This window comes from Salmo trutta, unplaced genomic scaffold (assembly GCF_901001165.1).
Source record: "Salmo trutta unplaced genomic scaffold, fSalTru1.1, whole genome shotgun sequence".
Taxonomy (NCBI): Eukaryota; Metazoa; Chordata; class Actinopteri; order Salmoniformes; family Salmonidae; genus Salmo; species Salmo trutta.
In genome coordinates this window covers 204,917-229,334 of record NW_021823195.1, presented here as the reverse complement: position 1 = coordinate 229,334, position 24,418 = coordinate 204,917, and the positions used below count along the sequence as shown (strand labels likewise).

Genomic DNA, 24,418 nt, shown 5'->3' with positions numbered 1-24,418 from the left:
CATGCCTCAGCGGTCTTGGTCTCATCTGTCCATAGACTTCGTCACTGATCTCACCCTCTTTTCATGTTTCCCTCTTCAGGCCGGTAGTTCCTGGCCCCCTGGCTGATGCCGTCCCCCGCGACACTCCTCCGCCTCCCCTGGACATCGATGGAACCCTGCCTATGCCGTCAGGTCCCTCCTGGACTCCCGACGTCCCTACTGGACGTTGTGGCGGTTGTGGGGGTCAGCTTCAGTACCTGGTGGACTGGGAGGGGTATGTTCCAGAGGAGCACTGTTGGGTCCTGGTGGCCGACATCCTGGACCCCAAAATTGTCCGTGATTTTCATCTACGCCGTCTAGACCGGCCCGCTCCTCACCCTCGGGACCATACTCCTGGTTGGTGTGGTTCTGTGGCTAGGGCCGCACGACGGGGGGGTACAGTCACGCCTACTCTCACTGCCCCTCTCCAGAGCTCAACGTCACCAGTATACTAACTACTAGCCCTGGCACAATCATTACGCACACCTGCTCCCCATCATTACGCCATCAGACATTTTTTAAATCCTATGGTCACTTTATGGATGCTACAGTCTCGTTTTAATCCAACGTCAAAAATGTGAGCTAGATAGGCGCAGAAAATACTCTGAAAACTCAATTGTCAACGACCCTGTTGAGATATCCGGTATGTGGTTCTTGGTAACGGACAGCTCATGACGAGAGGTGGGGAATGTGCTGTGTACTTTTTCATAAACATTGGTGTCATATTGGCTTAGATATGATGGTAGGGAGATTTAAATTCAACATTGAGCTTCAACCAATGCATAATATAGTCTACAATATTATGGATTTTTCCATCGCAGCCACAGCATCTGAAAAAGCTATCGCAAACATTTATTGTACCTCGTTGCCATAACAACCACATATGGTACCTTGTACTTCTGTAGGAGAGGCTTGTTCTGCACTACTGCTGTTGTCACCAGGGCAACTATCGCTGTGATACCAAGCACAGGGATGATGATCACAGCCTTATGCCAGGCGTTCTTTCCTTTCGTCTCTGTGGAAGAGGGAGAGGAGGAGAGATGGGGAGAGAGGGTGAGAGGGAGGAGAGAGGGAGGAGAAGAAAGGAGAGAGGGAGGGAGAGAGGGAGAGAGGTAGGAAGAGAGAGGGGAAGTTGGAGAGAGTTAGTATTTTCCAACCAGCTGCTGATGATGTCACATCTGTATTATTGATGACAGGAGGGTTATGAGTGTTATTGTTGATACTGTTGTTGTTGCTGTTGTTGTTGTGTAACTAGGGACTAATTCTAAATGTGTTGAGGTAGAGAGGGTGAAGCGTGGGGAAGAGAGGGAGGAAGGTAGGGGAAGAGAGGGAGAGAGGGATAGAGGAGGGTAGGGAAGAGAGGGAGGAGGGTGGGGGAAGAGAGGTAGAGAGGGTGAAGGGTGGGGAAGAGAGGGAGGAGGGTAGGGGGAGAGAGGGAGGAGGGATACAGGAGGGTGGGGGAAGAAAGGGAGAGAGGGAGGAGGGTAGGGGGAGAGAGGGAGGAGGATAGGGGAGAGAGGGATAGAGGAGGGTAGGGGAAGAGGGGGAGAGAAGGAAGAGGGTGTGAGGAGAGAGGGAGAGAGGGATAGAGGCAGGAGAGTGGGGGAAGACATGAGACAGGAGAGATTGGCATGTATATTATTAATGTTTGCTCTCTGTGTGCATCCAAGGGCCAGCCGTGCTGCTCTGATCTGAGCCAATTATAATTTTCCCAAGTCCCTCTTTGTGGCACCTGACCACACGACTGAACAGTATTCCAGGTGAGACAAAACTAGGGGCTCTAGGACCTGCCTTGTTGATAGTGCTGTTAAGAAGGTAGAGCAGCGCTTTATTATGGACAGACTTCTCACAATCTTAGCTACTGCTGCACCATCGAGAGCATCCTGACTGATTGCATCACTGCCTGGTATGGCAACTGCTCAGTCTCTGACCGCAAGGCACTACAGAGGGTAGTGCGTACGGCCCAGTACATCACTGGGGCTAAGCTGCCTGCCATCCAGGACCTCTACACCAGGTGGTGTCAGAGGAAGGCCCTAAAAATTGTCAATGACCCCAGCCACCCCAGTCACAGACTGTTCTCTCTACTACCGCATGGCAAGCGGTACCGGAGTGCCAAGTCTAGGTCCAAAAGGCTTTTTAACAGCTCCTACCCCCAAGCCATAAGAGTCCTGAACATCTAATCAAATGGCTACCCAGACTATTTGCTTTTTTTTGAGTAGCGGAGAGAAAATTGTACTCTTTGATGATTGGCTGTTGTGTCTTGTGATGACGTCGTGTGTTGGGCTCGTTCATTATTAAGCTGTGCTAAAGTGTGTTCATACTGTGCTAATGGTTCACTGTTACGCGCTTTTACAATGGATAGAATGGAAATTCTTAAAACATTGTAATGATCTAGAAGTGCTAAATTGGGTGCACTTACTAAAAATATAAATGAGATCACAGTTTATGGTTGATGATAGAAATGTGGAATTGGTTTACCAGCCGAGGAAGCAGAAAAGGGTCAGGTTTATTACCAGCCGAGGAGGCAGAAAAGGATCAGGTTTATTACCAGCCGAGGAGGCAGAAAAGGATCAGGTTTATTACCAGCCGAGGAGGCAGAAAAGGATCAGGTTTATTACCAGCCGGGAAGGCAGAAAAGGATCAGGTTTATTACCAGCCGAGGAGGCAGAAAAGGATCAGGTTTATTACCAGCCGAGGAGGCAGAAAAGGATCAGGTTTATTACCAGCCGAGGAGGCAGAAAAGGATCAGGTTTATTACCAGCTGGGGAGGCAGAAAAGGATCAGGTTTATTACCAGCCGGGGAGGCAGAAAAGGATCAGGTTTATTACCAGCCGGGGAGGCAGAAAAGGATCAGGTTTATTACCAGCCGAGGAGGCAGAAAAGGATCAGGTTTATTACCAGCCGGGGAGGCAGAAAAGGATCAGGTTTATTACCAGCCGAGGAGGCAGAAAAGGATCAGGTTTATTACCAGCCGAGGAGGCAGAAAAGGATCAGGTTTATTACCAGCCGAGGAGGCAGGAAAGGATCAGGTCGAATGGTTTGGCCCAAACACAGCAACACTGGATTATTTTGCATCCACAGTGGACACATGTATGGAAGAAGCACATCAATGCTCAGCTGTTAACAAAACTGATGCGGAGGTCCAGCCAAGGGACAGTACCGCAAATATCTAATCAAAATGTGTAAATGAATCACAACACAGCAGGTGATCAGGACAATCCACCGCATCTTATAACAGGCTCAATTTGGAGGCTGAAAAGGCAGCCTTATTGGTTAAAGTTGAAACATTGAAAAGGAAACAACTATTGGAGGGACAAGAGCCTCAACTCAAATCATAAATGGAAGAATTAGAGCTTGAAGCTGAAATATGGTCTAAAAGTGCTAAGCTGAATGTATCCCTTTGTTCAGCACGTCTGTGCGTACTGCACAGGGCCAGGGTCAAAGTAGTATGTTGCAAGAATGTGCTACCACCACATACAGCTCTGTTCATCGTACGTCAACTAACACACAGGCGGAGCCTGTTGTAAGACCAAAAGATAAGCAGCTGCAACATCCAACTAGGAGAGGAAGGCCTATCAACCCAGATCAGGGTGGAGCCGACAACATGGGCACTGTTGTCAACATTCTGCTACACCAAAATGCTTTCACTGAAATGCTGGTAAAGCAGCAAAGGTTGTCCTCATTACCATCTCTTAGTGCACCTGTGTTTACAGCAAAGACAGGCTGTACCTTTTGGAGCAATTCGCCAGAGATCTAGTCTGAAGTTGCCAAGATATGGAGGCTAACAGAGGCCAAAAGGCTTCTGAAAAAAACACTTTGGAGATGACTATAGAATCACCACAGCTCACATTGACAAGGCTCTAAGCTGGCCACCAATCAGGGTTGAAGATTCTGAATCCCTACAAGACCATCTGTCTCTCTTGAACTGCCAGTTCTATTGTTTTCTTCATGGTGTTGGATGACAAAGGTCTATTGCATGCGTGTTACCTCATTTTTATACCCTAGTGAAACAGGAAGTGATGTAATGGCTCAATATAGTTCCTTAAGACTTAGATAAACTTAAATAAGTGGAATTTAATTCCTGGTTTAATTTTGGTTGATGTTATTTACAATAATCTTTAAGGGTGCCATTGATTGTAAAATCTTGATTTGGAGCATATAGATTTTTTATTCAATCAATAAATTATTTTGGTGGGTTCCATTAAAACATGAATAAAGTACAGTATTTCTCACATGTTGGTATTTAGATTTTTATCTCTCTTATTAGATTGTTTATATTTTTTAAAGTATTGTTTGTGCATTGCCAGTCAGGGATGCCAGTAATTTTGGAGCCCACTGTATATGCCTACTGCTTAGGAATGAGGATGCTGAATTTCCTAACGACCACCGTGTGGCAGTACAGCATGCTCTCAACCTGAAAAGGAAACTTGACAAGAATCCTCAGTTCTGTGAGGACTACACCAAGTTCATAGCAGACATTCCGGACAAAGGCTTTGCTGTGCCAAGAGACTCACAGAATGACAGCAGCAAGAAAGTTTGGTATATTCCACACCACGGAGTATATCTTCCCTAAAAGCATAAGCTGAGGGTGGTATTTGACTGTGGTGCAACCTATTGTGAAGGATAATTTTATGTTTGTGCTTTTCTAATAACCACTTAGACTGGGTTCATGTAAGTGACTGGTTGATCGTGTCTGGGTGGAATCCTCACTACCCGTAGAAGCTATTTGGCTGTATGCCCAGAACATTGTTTTGAGAACCGAAAGGGGTGTCACAGGTATTGGTCGGTCACATGCACGAACTAAAAGTTAATGATGAATTAATTATGAATAATGTAAATATAACTTGTCTGTGTAAGAAGTATTTAAGAGAACTAAAAGGAATGCCTGGGCAGAGCTCCCGACCGACATGTACTATGGTGCATTGAGGGTTAACCTTAACCCTAACCCTAACCCAAACCCTAACCCCTAACCCTAACCCCTAACCCTAACCCTAACTAAAGGGAATGCCCGGGCAGAGCTCCCGACCGACATGTACTATGGTGCATTGAGGGTTAACCTTAACCCTAACCCCTAACCCTAACCCCTAATCCCTAACCCTAACTAAAGGGAATGCCCGGGCGGAGCTCCTGACCGACATGTACTATGGTGCATTGAGTTTGTTGGAACCTCCCCAGTTTGCTCGTAATGAAGAATGATTCATTTTTAAGATTGACTTCAGATGTCCCTGCTGGTATTTGCCACGACAATTTGGCATCACCAACTAGATGATTGATTCTGCCTGCATAGCATTCCAGTGAGGGTCTGCGAGGGATACCAATGGCGCGTTTTATGAAGCGTGAGGGAAATTCCCATCTGACCAAAGACGACGAGGACCCGCCCAGACCAGACCCTTACTCTAAGCTGCACAGGAGAAGACACATAATTAGACAACAATTGAGGGACAAGGTGACTGAATTTCAGTAAGTCAATTTCAATGAATTTGTCTAAAAAAGTAAATAATTAAATGATCAAATTAAACTTAAAAAGGAACAACTAGTCTTAATTCAATTAATAGCAGAAGGTGTTATTCTATATGTATGCGGCAAGTGTATAGAGACTATAGAATATATGACTACATAGACTACTGAGACTATAGAAAGGGAAACTGAGATACTATAGCTATGAGACTATAGATACTGTAGAGTCTATGGTGACTGTAGAGACTATACATAACTTGTCTGTGACTACATAGACTACTGAGACTGTAGAGAGTAGAGAGGAACCGTTGAAGATACATATGACAGAAGAAGAAGGCTACAGCTAGTCTTAGGGAGAAGACTAGAGAGAGGGCAAGTAACGGTACCATGCCCCGCTGACAGCTGTCTGTAGGCATATATTTGAAATGTCTACGTGGTCTGCAGCAACAGGTAATAATAGCACGAGGTGTTATTTTATATGTATAGAAAGATACATAAGGTGCATAGGAAGTAACGACAAGAGAATCGTTGAAGATGCACATGGAGTAATAAGGGAGATTACCGAGTGTGTTAGGGAATAGTACAATGTGAATGGGGATGTGAGAGTTGTGTGAGTGTGGAAAGGATGGGTTAAGCTGATTGAAATGTGGATAATAAGTGGTAAACTGATATTAAGCTGATTGAAATGTGGATAATAAGAGGATTGAAATGTAGATGATAAGAGATGAAGTGAATGAGAGCTGTCAAGGGAATAGTACAATGTTAATGGGGATGTGAGAGTTGTGTGAGTGTGGAAAGGATGGGTTAAGCTGATTGAAATGTGGATAATAAGAGGATTGAAATGTAGATGATAAGAGATGAAGTGAATGAGAGCTGTCAAGGGAATAGCTCCTGAGTTAACCTCTTTGGGCTAGGTGGGACGCTTAGTCAACAGCCAGTTGAATCCCGTGGCGCGATATTTAAATACCTTAGAAATGCTATTACTTCAATTTCTCAAACATATGACTATTTCACACCATTTTAAAGACAAGACTCTCGTTAATCTAACCACACTGTCCGATTTCAAAAAGGCTTTACAGCGAAAGCAAAACATTAGATTATGTCAGCAGAGTACCCTGCCAGAAATAATCAGACACCCATTTTTCAAGCTAGCATATAATGTCACATAAACCCAAACCACAGCTAAATGCAGCACTAACCTTTATTGATCTTCATCAGATGACAACCCTAGGACATTATGTTATACAATACATGCATGTTTTGTTCAATCAAGTTCATATTTATATCAAAAACCAGCTTTTTACATTAGCATGTGACGTTCAGAACTAGCATAGTGGTCAAAATTATACGATTACAAGAAAGGGGCTCTGGGATTGTTTACTTTAGGAGGTTTTTTTTGTTTGTTTTTACCCTACGTTTTACCACACACAACCCACCTGTTGTGAATATTTGTTAGTGCTGTTAATATTGTTTCATTTTGTGGGGTATTTTTATTTTAGTGGGTTTTTCACAGGTTAGAAAGGATGCACCTGAAAGGGCACACAAATTAAATTCTCTGAAGTATCTATTGTCTGAGTTTTGGTTGCACACATGTAAATTCTCTGGATAAGAAATTTACTGAAAAACCCAAGGTAAACCTGATACACAAAATGTTTGAAATGTCTTTAAATAATGTTGGAGGTACAGGGAAAGAAAAGGGAAAGAAACACTCCCTTAATGGGGTTGAATGACCTCTGACCTCTTCTTACTTTCTGGTGAAGCCTGATCACCCTCACTAGAAATGCTGGTGAGGCCTGATCACCCTCACTAGAAAGTCTGGTGAGGCCTGATCACCCTCACTAGAAAGGCTGGTGAGGCCTGATCACCCTCACTAGAAAGGCTGGTGAGGCCTGATCACCCTCACTAGAAAGGCTGGTGAGGCCTGATCACCCTCACTAGAAAGGCTGGTGAGGCCTGACACCCTCACTAGAAAGGCTGGTGAGGCCTGATCACCCTCACTAGAAAGGCTGGTGAGGCCTGATCACCCTCACTAGAAAGGCTAAAGACATTGGGTGAGATTTAAATGTAATGTGTAAACAATAACAATTAGGAAGAAGTTTATAATTTATCAATAGTCCTATGCGTTATTCAGAACAAGAGGACACAGAGAGAGAGCTGCCCCTGAATGAGAGACACCTGTCTCTGGTCTATTTCACTATTTCTTGAATTACCTTATGGGATACAATTATTTTAAGATGGAGTTATCAAGGGTTGTAATTGTAATTTTATTTGTTATTTTGATTTAACCGGTGGTGTTGTTGATTTTTTGGACGCATGAATCACGATGTGAGTCGTGTCAAAAGGGAAGAAGTGTATTGCTGTTGTTTTGTAGTTTTGTTTTTGTCTTCTTTGTTTTGTTTTTGTTTTGCTTCAACACAAATGTCACCAGATTGGGTCTGCTGGATGGTGGGGATTTCTCCCTCAGGATTAGCCCTCTGACTCCCTGACCTGGAACTGCGGTGAGATCGCCAAGTTGATAGGGGAGTAGAAGCCAATTTGCAAAAATGGTTTCAACTGTGTGTTGTTATTCACTTTGACATTTGTCTTAAACATTTGAAATAAGACCATTGGTAGAAGTAATCATTTGTCATACAGTGAATAGTTTGTCTGGATTTCCTGAATCAGAAATGCTCTAAACTAAACTGTTGTTCTGGTCTGTCCTCTCGGGAGGTTATGGGGAAGGTAACCATAGATGGTATCTAGATGCACGTAAGGATAATTCAACCAAGAACAGTATGAGCCTCACCCCCTCTAACCGGCTGAAGTCATGGCGAAAATGGCATTCACTATGGTCCTTCACCACTTCTACCGTGAGACCTAAGTCTGAGCCAGAAACCTGTACACAGCATCCAGTCAAAGCTATCATCTGCCTTTTCTGTCATGCCTTTTCTCTCAGGATTGCGACATGAGTCCACGTGGAGTGAGCATGGGGAGAGATTCCATCCAAACTTCACTCATGCTGCTGGTGTACTGGTAGGAAAATGGACAAGACATAATGGACTGTAAAGTATGGTGGCGGCTCAGGTGAGAGATTATTCCCCAGATCGGGACATTATCCCGATCTGAAATCGGGACATTATCAAGGGCCATCCACTTTGAATATGAGCCATTGGGAGGACGAACTGAAAATGAAGAAACGCCGGAAGAATGAGTGCCGGGAATCAGGGGGGTCAACTGTGCCCGTAATTGATTTAGGCTTGTCCAAAATTGTTTATTTCGGGTAACAGGTTGATTGTGGAGATCTGCACACTGTGAAATGTTTAGCAATTTAGACCAAAAATGCATTGAGGTATTGATCTGTCATTAACATGCCTCTTGGGACCACAGCTCCATCTGATCTGTCATTAACATGCCTCTTGGGGACCAGCTCCATCTGATCTGTCATTAACATGCCTCTTGGGGACCAGCTCCATCTGATCTATCATTAACATGCCTCTTGGGACCACAGCTCCATCTGATCTGTCATTAACATGCCTCTTGGGACCACAGCTCCATCTGATCTGTCATTAACATGCCTCTTGGGACCACAGCTCCAGCTGATCTGTCATTAACATGCCTCTTGGGACCACAGCTCCATCTGATCTGCAATTAACATGCCTCTTGGGACCACAGCTCCATCTGATCTGTCATTAACATGCCTCTTGGGACCACAGCTCCATCTGATCTGTCATTAACATGCCTCTTGGGGACCAGCTCCATCTGATCTGTCATTAACATGCCTCTTGGGATCACAGCTCCATCTGATCTGTCATTAACATGCCTCTTGGGACCAGCTCCATCTGATCTGTCATTAACTTGCTTCTTGGGACCACAGCTCCATCTGATCTGTCATTAACATGCCTCTTAGGACCACAGCTCCATCTGATCTGTCATTAACATGCCTCTTGGGGACCACAGCTCCATCTGATCTATCATTAACATGCCTCTTGGGGACCACAGCTCCATCTGATCTATCATTAACATGCCTCTTGGGGACCAGCTCCATCTGATCTGTCATTAACATGCCTCTTGAGACCACAGCTCCATCTTATCTGTCATTAACATGCCTCTTGGGACCACAGCTCCATCTGATCTGTCATTAACATTCCTCTTGGGACCACAGCTCCAGCTGATCTGTCATTAACATGCCTCTTGGGACCAGCTCCATCTGATCTGTCATTAACATGCCTCTTGGGGACCAGCTCCATCTGATCTGTCATTAACATGCCTCTTGGGGACCAGCTCCATCTGATCTGTCATTAACATGCCTCTTGGGATCACAGCTCCATCTGATCTGTCATTAACATGCCTCTTGGGACCAGCTCCATCTGATCTGTCATTAACTTGCTTCTTGGGACCACAGCTCCATCTGATCTGTCATTAACATGCCTCTTAGGACCACAGCTCCATCTGATCTGTCATTAACATGCCTCTTGGGGACCACAGCTCCATCTGATCTATCATTAACATGCCTCTTGGGGACCACAGCTCCATCTGATCTATCATTAACATGCCTCTTGGGGACCAGCTCCATCTGATCTGTCATTAACATGCCTCTTGAGACCACAGCTCCATCTTATCTGTCATTAACATGCCTCTTGGGACCACAGCTCCATCTGATCTGTCATTAACATTCCTCTTGGGACCACAGCTCCAGCTGATCTGTCATTAACATGCCTCTTGGGACCAGCTCCATCTGATCTGTCATTAACATGCCTCTTGGGGACCAGCTCCATCTGATCTGTCATTAACTTGCCTCTTGGGGACCACAGCTCTGTCTGATCTGTCATTAACATGCCTCTTGGGGACCAGCTCCATCTGATCTGTCATTAACATGCCTCTTGGGACCACAGCTCCGTCTGATCTGTCATTAACATGCCTCTTGGGACCACAGCTCCAGCTAATCTGTCATTAACTTGCCTCTTGGGGACCAGCTCCATCTGATCTGTCATTAACATGCCTCTTGGGACCAGCTCCATCTGATCTGTCATTAACATGCCTCTTGGGACCACAGCTCCGTCTGATCTGTCATTAACATGCCTCTTGGGACCACAGCTCCAGCTGATCTGTCATTAACTTGCCTCTTGGGGACCAGCTCCATCTGATCTGTCATTAACATGCCTCTTGGGGACCAGCTCCAACTGATCTGTCATTAACATGCCTCTTGGGACCAGCTCCATCTGATGTGTAATTAACATGCCTCTTGGGACCACAGCTCCATCTGATCTGTCATTAGCATGCCTCTTGGGACCACAGCTCCATCTGATCTGTCATTAACATGCCTCTTGGGGACCAGCTCCATCTGATCTGTCATTAACATGCCTCTTGGGACCACAGCTCCATCTGATCGTCATTAACATGCCTCTTGGGGACCAGCTCCATCTGATCTGTCATGAACATGCCTCTTGGGGACCAGCTCCATCTGATCTGTCATTAACATGCCTCTTGGGGACCAGCTCCATCTGATCTGTCATTAACTTGCCTCTTGGGGACCACAGCTCCAGCTGCTCTGTCATTAACATGCCTCTTGGGACCACAGCTCCATCTGATCTGTCATTAACATGCCTCTTGGGACCACAGCTCCATCTGATCGTCATTAACATGCCTCTTGGGGACCAGCTCCATCTGATCTGTCATGAACATGCCTCTTGGGACCACAGCTCCAGCTGATCTGTTATTAACATGCCTCTGCTTAACAGGCCTTCCCTGTAGCTCAGTTGGTAGAGCATGGTGTTTGCAACGCCAGGGTTGTGGGTTTGATTCCCATGGGGGGCCAGTACGGGGAAAAAAGAAAAATGAATGTATGAGATGTATGTGTTCACTACTGTAAGTCGCTCTGGATAAGAGTGTCTGCTAAATGACTAAAATGTAAAATGTAATTAACATGCCTCTTGGGACCACAGCTCCATCTGATCTGTCATTAACATGCCTCTTGGGACCACAGCTCCATCTGATCTGTCATTAACATGCCTCTTGGGGACCAGCTCCATCTGATCTGTCATTAACTTGCCTCTTGGGGACCACAGCTCCAGCTGCTCTGTCATTAACATGCCTCTTGGGACCACAGCTCCATCTGATCTGTCATTAACATGCCTCTTGGGGACCACAGCTCCAGCTGATCTGTTATTAACATGCCTCTTTGGACCAGCTCCATCTGATCTGTCATTAACATGCCTCTTGGGACCACAGCTCCAACTGATCTGTCATTAACATGCCTCTTGGGACCACAGCTCCAGCTGATCTGTTATTAACATGCCTCTTGGGACCAGCTCCATCTGATCTGTCATTAACATTCCTCTTGGGACCACAGCTCCAGCTGATCTTCATTGTGTAATGAAGAACATGTGGACATGATGAAGCTAAGGTCTAAGTTAAACCCTTCTACTGGTTTTATAGGTACCTGTAAACCTATAGACCTATTGAAACAACCTGAGTCTACAGATCCCTTGTGTGTATTTTAGATTGTACGGCCCAGAGTGAAGGGTTTTAAAGGATGTAGTGTCTGGTTTTCTGTGTTGATTTCTCTTACTTTAATAGGAGAATCTCCTTTTGATAGAAGCTATAATCTAATGCTTACCTTAAATGTAATTATAATTACCACAGATTGATAAGAAGAGGGCATGTGAAGGAACATTTTATGTTTGTCTTTTTCTAATAACCATCTCAACTGGGTTCATGCAAGTGACTGATTGATCGTACCTGGGAGGAATCCCCACTATCAGTATAAGCAATTTGGCAGTATGCCCAGAACATGAGCAGAATGAGAGGAATAGAGAGAGGGAGGATAGAGAAAGAGAGGATAGAGAGGGGAATAGAGAGAGGTATAGAGAGAGGGAGGATAGAGAGAGGAATAGAGAGAGGAATAGAGAGAAGGAGGATAGAGAGAGGAATAGAGAGGAATAGAGGGATAGAGAGAGGGAGGATAGAGAAAGAGAGGGATAGAGAGAGGATAGAGAGAGGATAGAGAGAGGGATAGAGAGGTATAGAGAGGTATAGAGAGAGGAATAGAGAGCGGTATAGAGAGAGGAATAGAGAGAGAGAGGTATAGAGAGAGGATTAGAGAGAGAGGAATAGAGAGAGGAATAGAGAGAGAGAGGATAGAGAGAGGTATAGAGAGAGGTATAGAGAGAGAGAGAGGAATAGAGAGAGGAATAGAGAGAGGTATAGAGAGAGGGAGAGAGAGGGAGGGAGAGGGAGAGAGAGGGGGAGAGAGGAAGGGAGAGAGTGGGAGAGAGGGGGAGAGGGGGAGAGAGAGAGAAAGGAAGAGAGAGAGAGAGGGAGAGAGCTAACAGTTAACTATGTGATATGATTGATTTTTCTAGAACCAGGAGGTTAGTCCATCTAAAAAGAACAGAGTTGCAGCCCTGTGTGTGTGTGTGTGTGTGTGTGTGTGTGTGTGTGTGTGTGTGTGTGTGTGTGTGTGTGTGTGTGTGTGTGTGCATTTCAGAGGAAGAGGCGCTGAGATACAGAGTTTGGCATTTCCTCTCCAAGCCTGGGCAGTGCAGGCTGTCGGCATGGAAACCAGCTGAAGTGTGTGTGTGTCTGTGTGTTAAACCCTGAAAGGGGCTAATTAGGGGGAAACAATGTCTGGCTCTAAGCAACATGTGTTTGTGTTTGAGGAAGAGGAAGTTGGGACTCCATTCGTTAGTTGTTTATGTTGGAGTGTGATTGGTCAGGCAGTTTGAGAAATCATCATTGTTACCGATTGGAATTCCCTGTGTTTTGTCTTTGTGTGTGTGTGTGTGTGCGCGCGTATGTGTGTGTGTGTGTGTGTGTCAGAGGGAGTGTGAGCTTACTACTGATAATAAGAAACACTGGCAACACACGCACACACACACACACACCACACACACACACACACACACACACACACACACACACACACACACACACACACACACACACACACACACACACACACATTTTCCCCGTATGTTTTCCGTTAAAGTTGCCTTCACCTTAAGAACCAAATATTTTAAAGTTAATTTCCCCCTTAAATTATGTTACAAAAAAATGCCCATGAGGTCCCTTAACTGCTTCATTCAGTATGGATATCAATGTGAGGTCCCTTAACTGCTTCATTCAGTATGGATATCAATGTGAGGTCCCTTAACTGCTTCATTCAGTATGGATATCAATGTGAGGTCCCTTAACTGCTTCATTCAGTATGGATATCAATGTGAGGTCCCTTAACTGCTTCATCCAGTGTGGATATCAATGTGAGGTCCCTTAACTGCTTCATTCAGTATGGATATCAATGTGAGGTCCCTTAACTGCTTCATTCAGTATGGATATCAATGTGAGGTCCCTTAACTGCTTCATTCAGTATGGATATCAATGTGAGGTCCCTTAACTGCTTCATTCAGTATGGATATCAATGTGAGGTCCCTTAACTGCTTCATTCAGTATGGATATCAATGTGAGGTCCCTTAACTGCTTCATTCAGTATGGATATCAATGTGAGGTCCCTTAACTGCTTCATTCAGTATGGATATCAATGTGAACAGCATTTTGTGGAGGTGAATAATGCTTTCCTACTGCTCTGCTTTATCTTGGCAGGTCGCAGATGTAAATGAGGACTTGATCTCAACTAGCCTACCTGGTTAAATAAAGGACTTGTTCTCCACTGGCCTACCTGGTTAAATAAAGGACTTGTTCTCCACTGGCCTACCTGGTTAAATAAAGGACTTGTTCTCCACTGGCCTACCTGGTTAAATAAAGGTGAAATAAAAAAATAAAATAATAATAATTCCTATGCCCTCGTTGCTAAGCAAAACTGAAACCACCTAGCTAGTTAGCTAGTGAACTAAACGATGGAAAGTGGTAGTTTTAGTCTAGGTTGAAGATGGGGACAGTGACCAGTCGTTTGTTGTTCTGGGTCTGGACTCCAGCACTTTGGATCTGAAATGCTACAATGAATATGAGGTGAACCAGCAGACTAGCAGCTTTAACCTGAGGGCTGTTTTCAACCCCGTCGGGGGAACCGTTCATACATGTTCCTGTACACAGTCCCCCAAATTCAGTTATACATGTATTAGAGTAGTAAACAGTTAAGTATTGGTCCCATATCCATAGCATGCAATGACTACATGATGAGTGAGAACGTTACAGAGGCATAATATCACACCCCCCAAAAATGCTAACCTCCCCTGTTATTGTCATGGTGAGAGGTTAGCATGTTTTAGGGGTATGATATAAAATGCTAACCTCCCTGTTATTGTAATGGTGAGAGGTTAGCATGTTTTAGTGGTATGATAAAAATGCTAACCTCCCCTGTTATTGTAATGGTGAGAGGTTAGCATGTTTAGGGGTATGATATAAAATGATAACCTCCCCTGTTATTGTAATGGTGAGAGGTTAGCATGTTTTAGGGGTATGATATAAAATGCTAACCTCCCCTGTTATTGTAATGGTGAGAAGTTAGCATGTTTTAGGGGTATGATATAAAATGCTAAACTCCCCTGTTATTGTAATGGTGAGAGGTTAGCATGTTTTAGGGGTATGATTTAAAATGCTAACCTCCCCAGTTATTGTAATGGTGAGAGGTTAGCATGTTTCAGGGGTATGATTTAAAATGCTAACCTCCCCTGTTATTGTAATGGTGAGAGGTTAGCATGTCTTGGGGTTATGATATAAAATGCTAACCTCCCCTGTTATTGTAATGGTGAGAGGATAGCATGTTTTAGGGGTATGATTTAAAATGCTAACCTCCCCAGTTATTGTAATGGTGTGAGGTTAGCATGTCTTCGGGTTATGATATAAAATGCTAACCTCCCCTGTTATTGTAATGGTGAGAGGTTAGCATGTTTTAGGGGTATGATATAAAATGCTAACCTCCCCTGTTATTGTTATGGTGAGAGGTTAGCATGTTTTAGGGGTATGATATAAAATGATAACCTCCCCTGTTATTGTAAGGGTGAGAGGTTAGCATGTTTTAGGGGTATGATATAAAATTATAACCTCCCCTGTTATTGTAATGGTGAGAGGTTAGCATGTTTTAGGGGTATGATATAAAATGCTAACCTCCCCTGTTATTGTAATGGTGAGAGGTTAGCATGTCTTGGGGTTATGATATAAAATGCTAACCTCCCCTGTTATTGTCATGATGAGAGGTTAGCATGTTTTAGGGGTATGATATAAAATGATAACCTCCCCTGTTATTGTAATGGTAAGAGGTTAGCATGTTTTAGGGGTAGGATATAAAATGCTAACCTCCCCTGTTTTTGTAATGGTGAGAGGTTAGCATGTTTTAGGGGTATGATATAAAATGCTAACCTCCCCTGTTATGGCAAGTTGAGGTGACTAAACTGCTTGGAGTAAACCTGGATTGTAAACTCATGGTCAAAACATATTGATACATCAGTAGCTAAGATGGGGAGAAGTCTGTCCATAATAAAGCGCTGCTCTACCTTCTTAACAACACTATCAACAAGGCAGGTCCTACAGGCCCTAGTCTCTACCTTCTTAACAACACTATCAACAAGGCAGGTCCTACAGGCCCTAGTTTCTACCTTCTTAACAACACTATCAACAAGGCAGGTCCTACAGGCCCTAGTTTCTACCTTCTTAACAACACTATCGACAAGGCAGGTCCTACAGGCCCTAGTTTTGTCGCACCTTGACTACTGTTCAGTCGTGTGGTCAGGTGCCACAAAAAGGACTTAGGAATATTGCAATTGTCTTAGAGCAGGGCAGCACGGCTGGCCCTTGGATGTACAGAGAGCTAATATTAATAATATGCATGTCAATCTCTCCTGGCTCAAAGTGGAGGAGAGATTGACTTCATCACTACTTGTATTTCTGAGAGGTTTTGACATGTTGAATGCACTGAGCTGTCTGTCTAAACTACTGGCACACAGCTCAGACACCCATACATACCCCACAAGACATGCCACCAGAGGTCTGTTTGAACAACTGGCACACAGCTCAGACACCCATACATACCCCACAAGACGTGCCACCAGAGGTCTCTTCACAGTCCCCAAGTCCAGAACAGACTATGGGAGGTGCACAGTACTACATAGAGCCATGACTACATGGAACTCTACTCCACATCAAGTAACTGACACAAGCAGTAAACATTTATTTAAAAAACAGATTAAAAAAACACCTTATGGAACAGCGGGGACTGTGAAGCAACAGAAACATTGGCACACACACACACACACACACACACACACACACACACACACACACACACACACACACACACACACACACACACACACACACACACACACACACACACACACACACACACACTATACATACACATGGATTTAGTACTGTAGATATGTGGTAGTGGTGGAGTAGGGGCCTGAGGGCACACAGTGTGCTGTGAATGTATTGTAATGTTTTTAAAATTGTACAAGCTGCCTTAATTTTGCTGGACCCCAGGAAGAGTAGCTGCTGCTTTGGCATAATAAATGTATCCATAATAAATACAAATACATCAAATTCCACTGTTGTCTAACCCTTCCACTGTTCTCTGAGACTGAACACCCTTAAAAGAATGCTGAACCTAAAGAAACTAACCTCAACCCTCACAGATGGTCTCTCATCTAGTCACTTCCTGTTAAAGCAGGACACTCTGACTGACATGACTCAGCAACAGGAAGTTGGCTTCCTCTTTGAGAAAGCAAAGCATTATGGGAGCTTGGAGGACAGACATCATACCATACATACTAACCTAAAACGATCCTCAAATCTCTGAAGCCCCTTAGAACTAACACCTAACCCTAACACAAAACCAGACACTGAACCTAACTCTACATTCATTAGAACCCTCAGGCACCTGCTGTAGAACACTCAGACACTATTTAGAACATTCTGGGATGATTTAGAACATTCAAACACTATTTAGAATATTCAGACTGTATTTAGAACATTCAGACACTATTTAGAATATTCAGACACTGTTTAGAACATTCAGACACTATTTAGAACATTCAGATACTATTTAGAACATTCCGACACTATTTAGAATATTCAGACACTATTTAGAATATTTAGACTGTATTTAGAACATTCAGACACTATTTAGAACATTCAGATACTATTTAGAACATTCAGACACTATTTAGAATATTCAGACACTATTTAGAACATTCAGATACTATTTAGAACATTCAGACACTATTTAGAATATTCAGACACTATTTAGAACATTCAGACACTATTTAGAACATTTAGGGACCATTTAGAACATTCAGACACTATTTAGAACATTGAGACACTATTTAGAACATTCAGACACTATTTAGAATATTCAGAAACTATTTAGAACATTCAGACACGATTTAGAACATTCAGAAACTATTTAGAATATTCAGACTGTATTTAGAACATTCAGACACTATTTAGAACATTCAGATACTATTTAGAACATTCAGATACAATTTAGAACATTCAGACACTATTTAGAATATTCAGACACTATTTAGAACATTCAGACACTATTTAGAGCATTCAGGGACCATTTAGAACATTCAGACACTATTTAGAATATTCAGGGACCATTTAGAACATTCAGGGACTATTTAGAACAGTGTCCTGCGTTCCATTGACCTTTACTGCATCAATTGTAACGTTGTCACGGTAATGTCACACCAAAGGAAGTGGTGTGTGTGTGTGTGTGTGTCAGGCAGAGCTGTAATCCTACCTCTCTGTTCAGCCATGGTCTGTATCGCTTAGCAGTGATATAATAGTCTTTCTATTCTCTCTTCCTCTCCCCTCTTGCTCTCTATAACCTTCCCCCCTCTCTCTCCCCCCCCTCTTCTCTCTGACACACAAATGGCTCTCTTTGCTCTCTTTCTTCCTTCCTTTCCTCTCTCCTCTCTCTCTTCTCCTCCCTTTCTCTCCCCTCCTTCCCTACCTCGCTCTCTTTAACACACACTGCTCTCTCCTCCACCCTTACGCTGCACCTCTATCTATCAACAGGCTCTTTATTAGAACAAGCTGCCAGCCTCCTCTCTCTACCCTCCTCCCCCTCTCTTTTCTCTCCTCCCGCTCCAACCTCTCAACACTCCCTCCTCTCTCTTCTCTCCTCCCCTCCCCCCTCTCTCTACCCTCCCCTCTCTTCCCTCCTCCCCCTCTCTCTACCCTCCTCCCCCTCTCTACCCTCCTCCCCCTCTCTTTTCTCTCCTCCCACTCCAACCTCTCAACACTCCCTCCTCTCTCTTCTCTTCTCTCCTCCCCTCTCTCTTCTCTCCTCCCCTCTCTCCTCTCTTTTCTCTCCTCCCACTCCAACCTCACCTCAACACTCCCCCCTCTCTCTTTTCTCCTCACCTCTCTCTTCTCTTCTCTCCTCCCACTCCAATCTCACCTCAACACTCCCCCTTTCTCTTCCCTCCTCCTCCTCCTCTCTCTTCCCTCCTCCTCCTCCTCTCTCTTCCCTCCCCCCTCTCTTCTCTCCTCCCACTCCAACCTCTCAACACTCTCCCCTCTCTCTTCTCTCCTCCCCCCTCTCTACCCTCCTCTCCCTCTCTTCCCTCCTCCCCCTCTCTCTTCTCTCCTCCCACTCCAACCTCACTTCAACACTCCCCCCTCCCTCTACCCTCCTCCCCTTCTCTCTTCTCTCCTCCCCCCTCTCTACCCTCTTCCCCCTCTCTCTTCCCTTATCCCCCTCTCTCTTCTCTCCCCACCTCCAACCACCCCTCAACACACCCTCCTCTCTGTTCCTCTCTCTGGATTCAAGGAGGGCTGGGTACATCTAAATGTGTGTGTGTTGGTGTATGTGTGTGTGTTTGTGTATTCATATAGAGTGGGGGGGAAAAGTATTTGATGCAAATCATTTTATAACATTGTTGACATGCGTTTTTCTGGATTTTTTTGTTGTTATTCTGTCTCTCACTGTTCAAATAAACCTACCATTAAAATTATAGACTGATCATTTCTTTGTCAGTGGGCAAACGTACAAAATCAGCAGGGGATCAAATACTTTTTTCCTTCACTGTATAATCATATTTTCACCGTTTCTCTTTGGTGTTTCTTCAATGTTTCCTAATTATTCATTTTGATAGTCTGAAAGTGATTATTCAGCTCTTTTAGTTCCTCAAACACACAGACTGGTTGACTAATAACAAAAGGGGAAGGGTTAAGAAGACAGACAGAGATGGTGGGAGAGAGTGAGACAGTCAGAGAGAGTGAGAGAGAGGCAGAAAGATTGAGACAGAGAGGGTGGGTGGGGGTGATGAGAGGGAAAGAGAGACAGAGATACAGAGAGGAGAGAACATTGTTAGTGTCACGCCCTGACCTGAGAGATCCTTTTTATGTCGCTATTTAGGTTTGGTCAGGGTGTGATTTGGGTGGGCATTCTATGTCTGTTTTTCTATGTTTGGGATTGCTTTGTTTCGGCCTGGTATGGCTCCCAATCAGGAACAGCTGTACATGGTTGTTGCTGATTGGGAGTCATACTTAGGCAGCCTGTTTTTCCTTTGGGTTTTGTGGGTGAATGTTTTCTGTTTAGTTTTGTAATCTGACAGAACTGTTGCTGGTCGTTTTTGGTTTATTAAGTGTTCATTCGGTCCATTAAAATCTTTCAAGATGAACACATCCTCCGCTGCACCTGGGTCTCTAGTGCCTATCGTGTTCGCCTCACAAACAAAATGTCCACGGTTAGAAACCGGGCTGAAACAGAAAGCTCCGCTTTTCATGAGTGCCTTATTATAGGAATTCAAATACATGCAACGAATATCAGTAAAAATATGTTTACTCCTTGTAGATGCAGCAGTTTCTGTAGTGTAGTGGTTATCACGTTAGACTAACACGCGGTGGCCAGTCGTGTTTAGCTGTAGCACCATTTTGATGACCTTTTCTGCCATATTGAGAAATGGTTCGATCCCACCCAGGGACATGATTATTTATAATACTTATAACACTTAAAACATGATTATTTATAATACTTATAACACTTAAGACATGATTATTTATAATACTTATAACACTTAAAACATGATTATTTATAATACTTATAACACTTAAAACATGGATCACATGATAGCACAGTTTACCCTGTTTATTCAAATAAATAGTAGAGTTTATTCCCTCAGGATTTGGTACACTGTACTTAAAACAATAATTACATAAAAAGTTTAATCAGTTTATGGATAATAACGTTTATTCCCTCAGACAAAATTGTTTTACAGGAAAGGAGGAGACTCACTGTGACTAACTCGTTTTACAGGAGAGGAGGGGACCCACTGTGATTAACTAGTTTTACAGGAGAGGAGGGGACCCACTGTGATTCACTAGTTTTACAGGAGAGGAGGGGACCCACTGTGATTAACTAGTTTTACAGGACAGGAGGGGACCCACTGTGATTAACTAGTTTTACAGGAGAGGAGGGGACCCACTGTGATTAATTAGTTTTACAGAAGAGGAGGGGACACACTGTGATTAACTAGTTTTACAGGAGAGGAGGGGACCCACTGTGATTAACTAGTTTTACAGGAGAGGAGGGGACCCACTGTGATTAACTAGTTTTACAGTAGAGGAGGGGACCCACTGTGATTAACTAGTTTTACAGGAGAGGAGGGGAGCCACTGTGATTAACTAGTTTTACAGGAGAGGAGGGGACCCACTGTGATTAACTAGTTTTACAGGAGAGGAGGGGACCCACTGTGATTAACTAGTTTTACAGGAGAGGAGGGGACTCACTGTGATTAACTAGTTTTACAGGTGTCACGCCCTGGCCATAGAGAGGGTTTTGTTCTCTATTTTGGTTAGGCCAGGGTGAGACTAGGGTGGGCATTCTATGTTCCGTTTTCTATTTTTTGTGTATTTCTCTGTTTTGGCCGGGTATGGCTCTCAATCAGGGACAGCTGTCTATCGTTGTCTCTGATTGGGAGCCATACTTAGGCAGCCTGTTTTCCTTTGGGTTTTGTGGGTGGTTACTTTCTGTTTAGTTCCTGTTCCTGACAGAACTGTTTCGCTGTCCTTCATTTTCTTGTTTTGTTGAAAGTGTTCTATTAAAAAGTTAATGATGAGCACTCACCACGCTGCGCCTTGGTCTACTCCTTTCGACAACCGTTACAGAACCACCCACCAAAAGAAGACCAAGCAGAGTGGATTGGAGCACCGGGGAGAAGGATGGACATGGAAGTCGGAACGTCGATTCTGGGAGGACAAGTTAAGGGAGCTACAGGCGCAGGGTAGGCTGGACCTAGGAGATGCACTGGTGGCCAGATGTGCTGCGCCGGCGCACTTCTCCCTGGCTGGGGGGGGGGGGCACATGGGGAGTTGGGGTATGTCAGGTTGGAGACCTGAGCCAACTCCCCGTGCTTATTATGGGGAGCGACGGATCAAGCAGGCACCCTGTTATGCTGAGTTACGCACTGTGTCCCCAATGCGCAGCTATAGCCCAGTGCGGTCAATACAGGCTCCTCAGCGTTGCCATGCTAGAGTGGGCACTCAGCCAGGGAGAAGTGCGCCGGCGCAGCACATCTGGCCACCAGTGCATCTCCTAGGTCCAGCCTACCCTGCGCCTGTTCTACGCACGGCAGCCATCATTCTCCAGCACAGTCCAGTTCGCCCTGTGCCAGCACTCCGCCCGTGCCGGGCTATAGTGACCATCCAGCCAGGATGGTGTGTGCCAGCCCTGAGCTCCAGATCTCCGGTACGCCTCCATAGCCCAGTACGTCCTGTTCCTGCTCCTCGCACTAGCCCTGAGATGCGTGTTACCAGTCTGGCATCTCCAAAGCCAGTCCCACACATCAGGCCTCCAGTGCGCCTGCCCAGTCCAGCACGTCCTGTTCCTGCTCCTCGCACTAGCCCTGAGGTGCATGTTACCAGTCTGGCACCTCCAAAGCCAGTCCCACGCATCAGGCCTCCAGTGCGCATTTCCTGTCCGGAGCTGACAGAGTCGTCCGCCTGTCCGGAGCTGCCAGAGTCGCCCGCCTGTCCGGAGCTGCCAGAGTCGCCCGCCTGTCCAGAGCTGCCAGAGTCGCCCGCCTATCCGGGGCCCGCTGCGAGGGTCCCCAGTCCGGGGTCAGCGGCAAGGGTCCCCACTCCAGAGGCGCCACCTAAGTGGGCCAAGCCGAAGGTGGAGCGGGGTCCACGTCCCGCACCAGAGCCGCCGCCGTAAGGAAGGCCCACCCGGACCCTCCCCTTTAGAGTCAGGTTTTGCGGCCGGAGTCTGCACCATTGGGGGGGGGGGGGGGGTACTGTCACGCACTGGCCATAGAGAAGGTTTTGTTCACCCTGGTTAGGCCAGGGTGTGACTAGGGTGGGCATTCTATGTTCCGTTTTCTACCTGCAGCCTCTACACTCTAACCACTAGGCTACCTGTCGCCTCTACACTCCAACCACTAGGCTACCTGCCGCCTCTACACTCTAACCACTAGGCTACCTGCCACCCCTTTATCTGTTTTTTAAACCAGGTTTTCTGTTTATTTGAGCAATATGAGATGGGATGGAGGTCCATGCAATTATGGCTCTATATATTACTGTATGCTTTATGGAATTTGTTCTGAATTAGAGGACTGTGAAAAGACCTCTGGTGGGGTAAATGTGTGTAGAGAGCTGTGTGTAAGCTGACTATGCAAACAATTTGGGATTTTCAACACATTAATGTTTCTCATAAAAAGAAGAAGTGTTGCAGTCAGTCTCTCCTCAACTCTTAGCCAAGAGAGACTGGCATGCCTAGTATTTATATCAGCCGTCTGATTACAATGAAGGGCAAGACATGCCTTTGTTCTGGACCAGCTGCAGCTTAACTTGGTGTTTCTTTGCAGCACTTGAACATATGACTGGACAATAATCAAGATAAGATAAAACTAGAGCCTGCAGGACTTGCTTTTTGGAATATGGTGTCAAAAAATCAGAGCATCTCTTTATTACGGAGAGACCTCTGCCCATCTTTACAACAATTTAATCTATATGTTTTGACCATGATCGTTTACAATCTAAGGTAACGCCAAGTAATTTAGTCTCCTCAACTTGTTCAACAGAAACACCATTCATTACCAGATACAGCTTAGGTCTAGAACATAGGGAATGATTTGTACCAAATACAATGCTCTTAGTTTTAGACATGTTCAGGACCAGTTTATTACTGTCCACCCATTCCAAAACAGACTGCAACTCTTTGTTAAGGGTTTCAGTGACTTCATTAGCTATGGTTGCTGATGCGTATATGGTTGAGTCATCAGCATACATGGACACACATGCTTTGTTTAATGCCAGTGGCAGGTCATTGGTAACAATAGAAAAGAATAGAGGGCCTAGAGAGCTGCCCTGCGGTACACCACACTGTACATGTTTGACATTAGAGACACTTCCATTAAAGAAAACCCTTTGAGATATATTAGATAGCTCTGAATCCACAGTTTGGCAGAGGATGAAAAGCCATAATATGTTTTTTCAACCCAAAAATATGATGGTCAATAATGTCAAAGGCTGCCCTGAAATCTAACAGTACAGCTCCACAAATCTGCTCATCATCAATGTCTTTCAACCAATCATCAGCTCCACAATCTGCTTATCATCAATGTCTTTCAACCAATCATCATTCATTTGGGTTAGGCAAATCAAATCAAATAATTGTATTTTATTGGTCACATACACACATGGTTAGCAGATATTGTGAATGTAGCGAAATGCTTGAGCTTCTAGTTCCGACTGTGCAGCAATATCTAACAAGGAATATCTAACAATTACACAACAAAACCTAATATCTAACAAGGAATATCTAACAATTACACAACAAAACCTAATATCTAACAAGGAATATCTAACAATTACACAACAAAACCTAATATCTAACAAGGAATATCTAACAATTACACAACAAAACCTAATATCTAACAAGGAATATCTAACAATTACACAACAAAACCTAATATTCCACAGCAAATACATAACAGAGCGCTATCAAGATGGCGCCGGAGAACAAGGCTGAAGTTTTACGTATTCCTAACAAATTGTG

At 44.5% G+C, this 24,418-nt stretch overlaps 1 protein-coding gene across 1 annotated transcript in view; it reads right to left on the bottom strand.

The window, feature by feature from the left end:
• Window positions 1-18,483, bottom strand: part of entpd1 (ectonucleoside triphosphate diphosphohydrolase 1) — a 69,150-nt gene extending 50,667 nt beyond the window's left edge. Inside the window, exons 1-2 of the mRNA XM_029748220.1 lie at window positions 18,155-18,483; window positions 909-1,033 (exon numbers count right to left, since the gene is read on the bottom strand). Coding sequence (XP_029604080.1) covers window positions 909-1,033; window positions 18,155-18,170 — 141 coding nt within the window. The 5' untranslated portion in view covers window positions 18,171-18,483. The remainder of the gene's footprint in view (window positions 1-908; window positions 1,034-18,154) is intronic.
• Between the last annotated feature and the right edge of the window lie 5,935 nt (window positions 18,484-24,418).